Genomic DNA, 12,928 nt, shown 5'->3' with positions numbered 1-12,928 from the left:
TACCTCTCTCTTACCTTTGGGGCATTAGCTGCCACTTTTGCTGCCTCAGAATAGTTCCCTTGTGCAAAGAGTGCATTGAATTTTCTGGCAAAGAGTTCCTCAGCACCTGCCAGGTTGTTGCGGACAGCCATTCGTAAAGCTAGGTCAGGATTCTGCAGCACATTTGTGATATAGGGAATAATATTCTCCTCTTCCACACACACTGAGAGCACCTGAACAAATCATCAAGGAAAACCTCCTGTTAGTCCCCATAAATAAGCCAAGGACCAAGGGAACCTCTCGAAGGAAAGCTATGTTATATATGAAACTTCTCCATCCTTTGCTAACTGCAAAGTGTTGCCATTTCATTCAAGACCTCCAGTAAGAAAGAACCTCTACCATCCAATTACTGCATCAGACAGATGATTAACAGTTTAAACTAAGCTGGACCTCAGAAATACAGGGATATAAATACTATCTTCCTATAACCTGTTCTCAGTGTCTTACACAACCAAGTTGAGAGTATAAACAAGGAAGAAGTCTTCTCTGTATTACTATGCTCAACAAGCAACACTTGAAATCAATTCCATGTAAAGACACAGCTGTTCATTGTCAGTAGACTGAGCTAAGCAAGTCACAGGTGTATGGAGATACAGCAGCAAATGTTCTTTGAGTCTCAGAACCCTGCCAGACAATAGATGTGCCAAACAGAGCTCAGAGCTAACACATTTAAGACTCCCATTAACATATGCTGTGCAAGAGGATGCAATTTGCCTCCCAAAGCAGGGAATTTCATCCTCTACAGGAGGACAGTCTAGAAGCACTGACTGACATTACTAAACCCCCAAAATTATGCAACCAGAACTGGAGTTGTAAAAGAAACTAGAGATAGGCAAGCTGCACTCCTGCTCAGCTATCCGATACCACCATATTCCTCAGTCTCTTTTTCTGCCTTGTCTACCAGTTCTCAGAAATGAACACATTTGACCACCACAGTATCTAACTAAGAGCCAGTGGGTTTAGCTACACAAGTAGTTTTCAGGCCAAGCTGCCTTACTTGTCCCTTTCTGTTCACTCCAATAATTCCAGCTGTTGCTTCATGCTGTGCAGTAACAAATATGGTCTCCCCACTGATTCTGTTCATGTAGATGCAGGTGCCAGTTTCCAGGTCATACAAGTGGATATAGCCATACTTTGTTATGAGAAACACCACATCATGCTTGTCACTGATCTGCAAAACAGGAATAGGTTCATGGAATTTGGTATGGGATGAATGAAAGGAGGCAGTGCTTTTAAGGACCAGCAGGTAGCTGTGCCCTTTCATAACAACAGGGAGCACTGTTACAGTTTCAACAAGAGAAGCTACAGACTTGTTCTTGTGCTCCTTTGCAGCTGTCTTACCTGCATGGCAACAGGGAAATCATTTTGTGCTTCAGGAGGGAAGAAGACATCCACAGCTTTCTTTGGAAATGGCTGGTTCCCAGAAGGTGGTGTGCCAACCTCAATGATATGCAGCTGTGCAATAGATAAGATTAGTCTGTTAGTCCTTGTAGTTAATTTATCCAACAAGAGATTCAACAATGAAGATAGGAGAATTCTTTTGCATAAGCTTGGGATAAAGGCTCAGCACCACAGATAAACTGAATCAGTCCTCCTAAATACTTTTACTGTCTAAAAGTGTGGCATACTGTATCCATATACCATAGATGAGGGAAAGGGTTAAGCATGATATTTAGTTACCGCTAGCTACTGAGAAGTTAAAGGATTCAGCTAGGTCACTTTATACATTCTTTCAACTTGGTTAGCACTCTACAAAGACATTTCTGAAGATGTTTCTCTGAATCTAGCTTTGTTTTAGCTGCCACAAAGTAGCTCACAACTCCAGTATTAATATTAGACCACTGTTTGGGCTTGTAACTGTAATTTTTTTTTCATCCAGTAATTTGGAAGTTAAGTCAAGTCTGATACTGGGGATCAGCATCAAAGAAAGATTACAACAGCTTTTCCCTTTAAGCTTAGCCTGTGAAGCTGAGTCACGTGTTTCAAACAGCTCATTAGGCTGATCATGACACGCTACCTCACTTCAGGACTGGAAACAGCCTTCTGCTACATCAAGTAGTTAGTCCCTGCTGTGAAACTGTGTGCACCAGTTTCCATATACACTAGCATTCAGCATTCATACATATATAAAACAAATGAAATCCAAACTGACACAGTCCTTCCACTTTGTTCCTTAAAGGCAACTTTGTGCATTAAACCACTTGGTTTTCCTGGAAGCAGCCAGGGCAAGTCACTGAAGATTACAACATACTGAGAATCAAGTCTTACCTTACCCCCAGCTTGCCCTCTTACTGCAAAACAGAAGAGAGTGGATTCTTCAGCATTTCCTTCCATCTTGAACTGAGCAAAGCTAGCTGCATGTCCCTCAATTGGTTGTGACACTTTTCTATCTACAGAATACAGTTGCATGGCTCCCACCACACGATTTTGCTAGACAAGACAGAACAAGAGTCAGAATAATGAGCAATGAGCCAGTAATTTAACTTAAGTTAGTGCTGGTAACTACATTGTCATGTCAATGTCAAGTGCCATGCCATGCTTTCTCTCACAAAGGCATCACCCAAGACTCTTAGCCTTGTGCTAGTGTTTATACCATTACTGCAAGATTTTCAGTTACACTTCAGTCTGTTTGAAGATCCAGACAAGCATTTACATTCCCAGCAATGGTTTAGGAAAGAAAACAAACATATCAGTCCTGCTTCTCTAGAAGAAGGAAAGGAGGCAAGCTCTGGGCCTCCCAGGTGGTGAAGTACCTGTGCAGATATGCCAGTCAGCAGGAGCCACTTCTGCTTAGCATCGGTGCGGTAGTTGATGATCTGGCAGCCAGCAAGGCTGGAATGGCGATCGAACATTTTCACCGGCTGGGACTCCCCCTCCATGCTCCAGTGGTAGACTGCATTATCCGTTACGAGGGCAACGGTATTCAGAGAGATCCACTTCCAGAAGGTGACATCATCTGTCATGGTGTGAGCCTTCATTTTGCTCTTCATTTCAATGTTAAATATTTGAAGTGTTTTCCCAGCTAGAAAACACAGCATTGTTAGGCAGGTGACAGCTTCCACTTATTTCAAGCACTGGTTAAAAGTAGAAGAGCTGCACCGTGACATTAAACCCTCATGACTTCCTTCAAGAAAATGCTGCTATAGACTGCAGTATCTTCAGTGCTCAGCTATTACTTTTAACCAGACCACTCTCCTAGGGCTAATTTTGCCACTACTGAGCAACCAAACAGATGTGGAAAACAACTTGGTAGGAGACAAGAGCTTCAGCTACACCAACAAGTTGTGTAAGACTTCACATACATCCAAACCAGGTTACAATAATGCTGAGTCTCTTGAAAGTTGTAAGGAGCCATGTCAGTGTCATAAAAAAACCTCTCCACATCTGTTTTAAGCATAAAAACCAGGGCACAACATGGAACAATCAGGTTGCAGAGGGCTTTCATGATTCAGACTCATTAATTAACATCCTCAGGTTGCACTAACAGCATACACAGCTACTGGCTGCAAACCGGACTAACAGATACTGTGCAAGGAAAGGGATCTAGTGACCAACACAAGCTCTAGAAGGTAAGAGGAAAAGTTCTTCTAGTTACATTGAATGGTGCATACACACAGTGGCATGTAAGAAATTATTTCTTCCTGTTGAGAAGATAAGGAAGGTTCTGACTAACTCCTCCTAGGTTTAGTTAGGAGACAGCTATTTAAGAACATGCTAGTATAGCCCAAGAGGAATATTAAAGATCATGTGAAAATAGGTGCAGGGCAGAATATCTGCTAGAGTTATTAACTGGAATTCAGCCTGATAAAGCCACAGTACCATATGGGCAAGTGCTTTCACTCAGCAGGGATTAGTTAGAACTGTTAGTTCTGCTACTGACATAAGATGCAGAGTCAGGAGTTTCTCTGGAGCTTGGAGAAGTCTAACACAGTGTTACTCAGGCTACAGACTAGCAGTTTGTTTCCCTATCTAGCACAGCTGGGGTTTTAGAGTCAAGGGAGATGACATTCCGGTAACATGCATCCTGCAAGGCATACTCAGGAGGGAAATGTCTAGCCTTAAGTCAAAAGGATCATTCCTGCTTATAAAACACTTGATACCAAGATCCCAATACTTTAAGAACACTTCAAGTCCTTAAGGGGGTTATTTTTCTGTATGTTAAGGATTCCCTTGCCTGGGAGGACACAAAACCCTCAGAATTTTAGGCTCTCAGTTGCTTAAACACCACTGTTCAGCCACGTGCACCACAGATCTGAGCTCTTTTATTCTGCTTTTTCATTTCATAAGACACAACAGGAACTAGTACAGTCAATTGAAATAACTCACCATCTGCACACACAAGAAAGCATTAAAGTTGTGACAAAACAGTAGCACAGTATTAAAAGTCAAACTTAGACAACATTGAATACATATCAACCTTTCCATTAGCAACACATGCATTGCTAGAGTGACAGTTCAAGGCCCCTTGTGCCTCTTGGGGAAAGAGAAAGGATTCTGGAAACTGCAGAGGACTACAGAGAACTGCTTGTTCTGTGTCACCAGAGATACCAAGTTAGCTGACCTTGTGGTTGGTTCACCATCTCAGTTTTCCCTGCATAGCTTTACTCCTCCTATCACCAACTGATACCATAAACATGCACAAACTGGTGTACTGGCCTTTTCCAGCAGGGCCAGACTAAGGCCTTCAGGAATATTTTCCCTCCTCCCCAACCTTAGTTTTCCTCTCAGTCAAGAGAAGCTTAGCTGATGGACTTTATACACTCACAAGAACAGGTCTCACTTCCCTCCAACATAATTCCAGACATGAGACTCCAGAAGTATCTCAAAGCCTACACTTCCCTTCCAGATCTCCCTACTCTGACTAAAGCAAAACTCATCCTAATGATCAGCAAATAGCAGGAAGCTTCAGCTGAAGCTTACTGCCTAGCTACTGAAAATGCATTCAGCTTAAGCTCCCACTAAGTTGTGAAAAGCTGGTAAGGGATCCTCCCCCATAAATTGACCAAGAGACTTCAGTCAATCATAAACTAGTCTTACAGAGAGCTCTCCATCCACTTCAGGCATTTCTTTATCAGGATTTCCATACCTTTTAATGCAATGACTTTACTGGCAGGGTTCATGATAGCACTGTCAGCTGAAATTGGTCTTCGAATTGGGTTGCTGGGGTCGTTCATGTCAATGATCACCACTTGAGCCTGTTCTCCTACTTTCTCTCTGATGCAGATGAATTTGTCAGACTCCATTGTCAGAGTGCTGAAGCCAATGTTTGCTGGGTTGATGCCCAGATTTTGGAGCTGAAAGAGAAGGAGGCAATTAAAAAAAATAAGAAGTTTATCATTAGGTTATTACCTTATTACAGCTTTTTGAGAAAGTCACAAGAGATTTTAGGCTCCATCTATCTTTCTATTACAATACAACCATTGCTAAAACCCTTGCCCATTTTCAGTTAAACCCAGCAGGCTTCCTGAAGAAGGCCTGCAGCATTCAAGCACTTGGTGCCTTGTCTTCATGGTCCACTTACAATTTACTGGTCTGAGAACTCAACTTCTGAGACCATCACATGGTTTAAGGTGCACATTGAACTTGCTTGCTCCTGGTGCCTGTTCTGGAATTGCAGCTTCAGTACTCACTCTCACCAGCTTTGCTCCCAGAGCTCTAGCTTATTCCACTGAGCTTGGCAGCTATCACTATTTCAAGCTTAACATCACACGTGAGGCGTCTGAGCTTTATCTTTATCCTTGTAGAGTTAAAAAAAGCTACCTGTCCAGCAATTAGCCTAGTCCTGTCTAGCAGCAAGCCTCTACCCAGGAAGCTGAGCTAGCACATAGGAGATGGACGCTGCTGAAATCAGAAAGGGCTCATCCACAGCCATACTTAACACAGAAGACCTCAACAAACCACCTCCTTTCCTGCTGAGCCACAGTCTGCTTCTGCATAACTTTGAATTATGTTTCTAGCACAGCTTGCAACAACAAACCAGTTTAGTTAATATCACTTCACTGTGCATTAGAATGCAGTAGTAGAACAGTTTATTCCATGTTTCATGGTGGGAATGCAGAATGGTTAGTTCAGCTCACACACAGCTAGCCAGAGGGTGGAGATACCTTCAAAACTCAAGATCAGATTTATCCCTTAGAGGAATTATCGCTTCTGCTACTTCAGATATTTTCTTTTGTGGAAGACTATTTGAACTTCAAGCCCAAGGTCTCCCAAGGACTAGACCTTCAAAGTCATTTTAGTATTATTGTACTGGTTTGAATGAAAACACCAAGCTCTTATCAGCTGTGCTCTGTAGGAGCTGAGAAGACCACGCCTGAGCTGCTCTGCTCCCACTTACTTGCAGCTGCTGATAACAAGGGTGGATTACCACAGTGCCCCTTTGCCCTGGCTTTCAGGCAGCACACGAGGAACAAGCAACATCTAAGCTATGGCACACCAAGTTAACAGAAAAAGCTTCAGAAGAGGCACTTCAATGGACGATCTGTATCACCCAGTGAATCAAGATGGACAGATCTTGGTATAGTTTGAGGCTGTGACTCCAAAGCAAGTCAGTTTCAGCTCCTTGGGTCTGCTGAAGAAGAGAATTTATAGAAGATGATTCAGCCTTTGTGTATGGTTCTCTGGTCACTCTGCCTTGAAGGCTGAAGTTCTTCAGTCAGGCTCAAACAATATCAAAACCATGTTGAAGGTCTAATTTCACAACTAGTTTGAGTTAACACTGATCTTTCAGTAAATGTAAGGTCTACCCAGCTTTTATTCTCCAGAAGACTTTGTGAAAGATAAGAGCAGAACAGATTTAAATTAAATTCTTGAAGTTAGGCCTCAAGCTAGTGACCATGACTGAGGCCCTTCTTCCAAGGCAGAACACCTGCACTTCCAGAAACTTACCACAGTGAACAGTTCCATCCCAAGTCAGTTCCCTTTACATCATCCACCTGACAACAGAGCCAGGGAACTTTCAGGCAAAAGCCAAATGGTTTATCAGCTCTCCCAAGAAAAAACTGTCTTAATGCCACAGCTTCTTAACAGGCCAGAACCCTGTGACTCAGATTTAATTGTCTGAGGTCCAGCATCACAAAACCCAATCACATTCTTCAGCAACGTGGATTCACTTAGAAAATTCCAGATTTAGGATCAGATCTCCCTTTCACACAACTTTATTTGAGTACTGTTCTCTAGGCCTGGGACTCTGATATTTGTACATCAGTAAGGCAGGACTACATGTAACTTGCTCACACCTCTGCAGGCAGAGGAAATTTCACGATAGAAGACTTTCATCTGGTAGAGCTGGAGAGACTTAATAGGATGTGGTGTTTCTTTCTGTTAGGGCTACAGGCTTAACAAGTGCAAAATCACTTCTGGAGGATAGTTTGAGTCCCAAGTACTCCACCTGGCAATAACTCACAGCACTAACCTCAAACACTGCTGACAGAACAAATCAAATAACCAAGTCCTAAAAGGCAGCAGACCTCTTTGGGAAGTCTAGGCTTAGCCACTCAAAGTTGCTTAGATATTGCAAGACAGATTTATCTTTATCATGATCAAACTGCCATCTGCTAGGTATGTCTGAGGTATCCCACCCTAGTCAGCAGGGGAAGATGTGGTCCTTTTTAAACTTCAAACTATTTTCAAAGGCTAGATATTTTTTGACTGGCACTGGAGCTCTGAAGAAAGCTTGAAGAAGCTTGCTGATGGAGGTGCAACCATTAGTGAGGTCTTTAGGTACACAAACTTGTTCTGCTAACATTTCATCTTTTAATCTCAGATCCAAGTGCAGAACCAAGCCTGCTTCAAGCACCAATGCAGGAAGGTGACTCTAAGCATGACAATCTCTGCCTTTGGTTACAGGAGTGTCACCAGCCCAGAGCAGCATTGCCTTGCTCAGAGGGTAAGGCTAACAGTAACTTTCTTTGGCTGCACTCAGGCCTGATGCACACCACTCCTGAGAGTATAGCTCATTCCCTGGAGTACAGGTTACTTTCTTCCCCAAATAGGCTAAAGTTCAGGTGAGTGGGGCAGTGTTTATAAAACTAAGCAAAGTAAACAGAGACCAAGACTGCTATTGGGAAATCTGACAAGAGAGACTTCTTTGAAGGCTTTTATTATGAAAATTTAAATACTATTTCACATACAAACTCCTGAGCTGGCACCACAACTGAAAGAATAGAGAGGTTTACCACAGATTTTCTACTCCTTCTCTTACCACAAAGGAACCACCCCCACCTCTCCCCTCCCTAAAATTCAATATAGCACTTAGGTCTACCACCTTTCACCCACCCACAAACAAGTTTTAAAAATAGTAACAAAAAAATGAAATAACTGTAAAATTCCTACATTGTACTACAAAAAGTACTTCCTTGGCTTTCAAGCAGATGTGAAAGCAGAACTTGCTAGCTGTGCTTGAGCAACCAATTTACAGTTCAAGTTATTTTACACCAACATCTGTTGGGAAGTTCAGTTATATCACTCTCCTGAAGGCATGCTGAGAAGAAAGTGTTCTGTGGAGTAGCTGCTCCAGTAGAGTGGAACCACAAAACAGGTTTCCAGAGACAGCACCAACTCTTCTGTTCAGCAGAGATGTCATCTCAGAGTACTCCTTTAACCCAAGATGGGATACTTCAGTCATTTGCAGGCTGTACTGAACCAAATTCCATAACCACCTTTATCTGAACAGCTTTGGGAGGTGAATCATTACAATATACTAAATCAAAGTCTGGTCAGCAAAACAGTTTTTCCTCTGGAAGATAATTAACATGTATTCTTGGTAGCTTCTCCAGATCAGATGTCATATTACATGCACATTTCACATCAAACTGCATGGTAAAACTGCTGACAAAAGTCTCTTTGTTGACCCTTTCCTGGAACATTTGCTTTCTTGTGACAGTTTGCTTAGCTGTCAAATAATTTCTCCCTGCCTATGAGGAAGGGCACAGAACTGCTGAGTAGACATTTCACCTCGACTCACACTCAACAGGATATAACCACTGTTCTTGTAGCCACAAGCAGCTGCTTAGTTTCTGCCCAGAGACTCCTTATCTACATGCAGCTAGAAATCACGTAGCTGGGAAGTGCCAGTTCACAGAAATATTCCCATGGACTTGGAGAAGCACAGAGCTCCTTGATGTGCAGTGAGTCACAAGGCCATGCTTTGCTGGGCTTTGAACACAGCACATCAGGCTACAATTCAGCCACTCATTTAGCTCCATACAGGAAAATCAGCAAACTTAAATTTCCCAAAAGGTATTGATCTGTCAGAGTTACTAACTGCAGATCTGCAACACTGGAGTCCTACAGCTAATGCACTTCATGCCTACCAGTGCAAGGTAAGAGTTACAGCTCGTGACAGGCTAGGAAGTTATGTTTTCAACAGATAAGAGACTTCTATAATATTTGAGAGCTCTTCTATTTCTATATCCTTCCTATTTTCTGCCTCACCCTCAAAAGGCTGAGGTAGCCATCCGGTCTCAGCAGCCACAGGCATGCTGGGAGACTGTTCTGGTTTACTGTACCTGCTGAAACTTGAGTGCAGAACCACCAGCTGCTATCACTTGTCTTTGGTTAAGTCACCACAGCCCTAGTGTGAAGTGCTAATGAGCAGTGGCACCAGGACAAGCAGGCCTGTTGACTTCAGTACCTGCTGTGAGGGACATGCCAAGAGCAACAGCTTATGGACTGCTTAACTAATTGTTTCTATCCAATTAGTGGACGTGCTCTTCAAGTTGCCCAGACTCCTCACATCATTCTTTGTTACAGGTTTTCCTTCTCTAGTAATATTCCAAGCTCACTGGTTTTAGGAATTCAGATCGGCTAAGAAGCAGGGGGCAAGACCCCCACCTAAACATTGTCAGCCACAGCAGACCTGTCTTTAATTCCTGACTCAAAATACCAACTGAAGACTTGGCTGCTTCAAATTAATGCTGTTATAGCAGAGATTTAGTGGGCTAGGATATATTAAACCATCTCACTGCCAGCACAATACATGGAAACATTTTGTTGTTTGTCATTGTTAGAGTGCAGTAGTGCCTGTGTATGTTTTGAATACAACCCCTCAGCTGGCCAGTTTTATTCAGCCAGCTCTCTGGCAGAGGTAGCCGTGCTCCTGAGAGCCACCCAAGGGCCACCACACTAAAACATTACAGCCACCATTCGGGTGTACTGCTTCAGCAACCAACAGCTACAAGAACCCTTCTCCCAGTAAAAGAATGGTTTTGTCTTAGCATCAAGAGCAGCCCAAGCAGACAGCTTTCTGTCTAGGAAAGTCTATATACTTCAGTTCAGATGAGTTAAGTCACACTAGTACAGCAGTGTGCCTGGTCCAAGTACCCTTTTTATAGATTTCAGGGCACTGTGGCTAAATTAAAAGGCAACCACAGTTCATCACCTGCTAGTTTGTCTGGTTCCTTCTCACTCATCTGAGACATGCAATCTTGGAACAGCTCCATGCACCTACCGCAGTGAGCAGTGTTCTTTTACTTTCACTCTCAACTGAAACCCCTAAAACCTTGATAGATTTGCAGTCATTGGACATGCTGAACTCTGATCTCCCACCACACGACCACTGGACTGCTTCCTCATAGATACTTTAACAAAAAATAGTACTGTTGAGTTTTGTAAGAGGAGTCTGGTAGCTTTGATAGCACAGGAATCAAGCTTCTCCTTGAAACATCTCAAGGTAAAAGTTTCTCTGCAGGATGTTGTTGGTGTTCTTTTGTGGCAAGGCAAGAGACAATACACAGATAACATCCCCCGTATTTGTGACTGTTGAGATTTCAGAGCTATGTCATGGGACTCAAACTGTGAAGCCTGACAACACATTTTGGTTTTGGACTTCACTTAGGAACTCTCCAGAAGGCTTACTTAACCCTGCAAAAAACCCCACCTTGCCCCATCTTACTTGTCCACAAATGATCTTTAGCTCAAATTGCAGGTCCAAAGCATGCTGTACCGAGTACCCAAGAGACAAGACATTCAGGAGCACAACAGTGCAGGGCTCCTGGAGGCTTCAATTCTTCATTCCCATATCACCTAGCCAAGATACTGACAGCAGCAGAAAATGCCAGCTTGCCTTGAGTAGTGCAAGATGGAGCACAGATGGGTTGAAGATGAAGATCAGGATGAGATTTGTATAGACTTGACCATTTTCTGATCTGCAGTAGGGGGTCCATGGAGAACTAGTATCCTACTGCACATAATGCTGACTGCCAGTCTTCTGGATTAATGGAAAGCAACTTCCAGTAATAGCCTCACAAGAACTTCACCATTGTATCCATCACCTGCTCTTTTATGAATAAGGCTCCAGTTGGATACTTTGCCTTTCCTTAAACACCAGCTACAAACTTGCAAGTGTTGCTCAACACCTGTACAACAAGTTTCCCAGACAATGTAGGTCAGGCACAGTTCAAAAAATTGCACTATTGAGTCCATGAGGACCTCCTACGAACAGCCTGGAACACACTACAGCAGCTCTGGGTAACAAAAAGGTTGCAGTATCAACATTCCTACTCTCAACATTTACTCCAACAGCAGTCAGAAGTACCTCTAAGAACTCAAGGCCCTCTGAATTTTTTCAATGAAGTAAAATGAGGAAGTTCAGTAGGTACAGCAAAGTGAAGCATTAAGGGCAAGAGCCACGTGTATGCAGGCTCAGAAGGCAGGACACCCAGTCTTTAAGACCAGATATGCAGTAGTAAAAGATACTGGTTAAGCCAGTGCTCTGGAACAGGAGGGGGAAATGCAAATAAAAAGTTACAAATAAAGAGATAAATCAGTCTTCAGTCAGAGCAGTCACATTCCACAATAGTGCTGGCCTGAAACCTATCAGCACCTCAGAGTGAAGCTGATGAGTTTCATTATGTAATAGAACTCATGTCATTAGAGACCTGGTCGTGGGTCACATGCGAGCTTTGTATCTTAAATAATGTATCACAGACTCACGCCCACAATACTTTATTAAGAGATGGGCTACCCAGAGGGATGGCTTTCACCTGAGCACATAGAACCTTCTCAATACCTCATCCTAAGCTACGGCACTACCAAGAGACAACGTTTGCTCAGAGCTGAAGCTCTGGCCAACTCGTGAGATTCTCCTCTCAGTGCTGCCGGATAAAGAACAGTCCAGGGCCACACTTAAGCTATAAATTCTGGCCTGGCTTTAAAGTGTTATCAAAGTAAAATTATCCAGCGCCCAATAGTTAACTAGCTAGATAAAAACCAATCATGGCAGCATTTCTAAAATCTAGAAATAACACTACAGACAGTGGTAATTCACACAGCAAAATAAGCACTTTGCATCTTTCTTTCAACAAGCTGTCTAGAAATTACATTATTTCTATTTAGGTTAGGGGAAAAGAAGTCACTATAAATGATGCAAACCCATCATTATGGTAGCACCAACCACAGCCTCAGTTAGCCAAGCACAAACTACATTTAGATACTAACATGACAGGGAAGAAGAGCTACAGATAGATTTCCAGAAGATCCTGCCTAGGTATGTCAATGTAACTTTCATTACACAAGTTCTCCTCAAAAAAAAACCCCACCTCCTCAGTAGTGAAGCCAAGCTTAAAACCATCACAGCTACAGCAACTCAGGACAAGAAGAATGTAGTACTTCGCCCTACAGACTTGTCAGCTAGGAAGTACACATTGCACAACCCAATTACCACTTCCAGACCCCTCCCTGTACTCCAGCTTCACCCAGAAGACGTTCAAGCTGCACGCTCATTTGAGAGTGTAAACTCGCATTCCTGCAGTGAAGTGACTTTAGAATTGTTACTACTGCCTTTAGAAAGCCACCACAAATAAACTAAAGGTCATATTTGGGAAGGGATCTATTAGAATCCGGTTACGGTTTAATGCTACCCAAACCCAGAATTTGTCAGGGGCCAGGA

At 42.9% G+C, this 12,928-nt stretch overlaps 1 protein-coding gene across 2 annotated transcripts in view; it reads right to left on the bottom strand.

The window, feature by feature from the left end:
- Positions 1 to 12,928, bottom strand: part of CLTC (clathrin heavy chain) — a 31,387-nt gene that overhangs the window by 17,432 nt on the left and 1,027 nt on the right. For both annotated transcript variants that reach the window (XM_054166198.1, XM_054166199.1), the window contains exons 2-7: positions 5,126 to 5,333; positions 2,793 to 3,061; positions 2,308 to 2,469; positions 1,381 to 1,494; positions 1,037 to 1,210; positions 15 to 212 (exon numbers count right to left, since the gene is read on the bottom strand). In XM_054166198.1, the coding sequence (XP_054022173.1) occupies positions 15 to 212; positions 1,037 to 1,210; positions 1,381 to 1,494; positions 2,308 to 2,469; positions 2,793 to 3,061; positions 5,126 to 5,333 (1,125 nt within the window). The remainder of the gene's footprint in view (positions 1 to 14; positions 213 to 1,036; positions 1,211 to 1,380; positions 1,495 to 2,307; positions 2,470 to 2,792; positions 3,062 to 5,125; positions 5,334 to 12,928) is intronic.

Source organism: Dryobates pubescens, chromosome 13, assembly GCF_014839835.1.
Source record: "Dryobates pubescens isolate bDryPub1 chromosome 13, bDryPub1.pri, whole genome shotgun sequence".
NCBI lineage: Eukaryota > Metazoa > Chordata > Aves > Piciformes > Picidae > Dryobates > Dryobates pubescens.
This window is presented reverse-complemented; position numbering and strand designations above follow the sequence as displayed.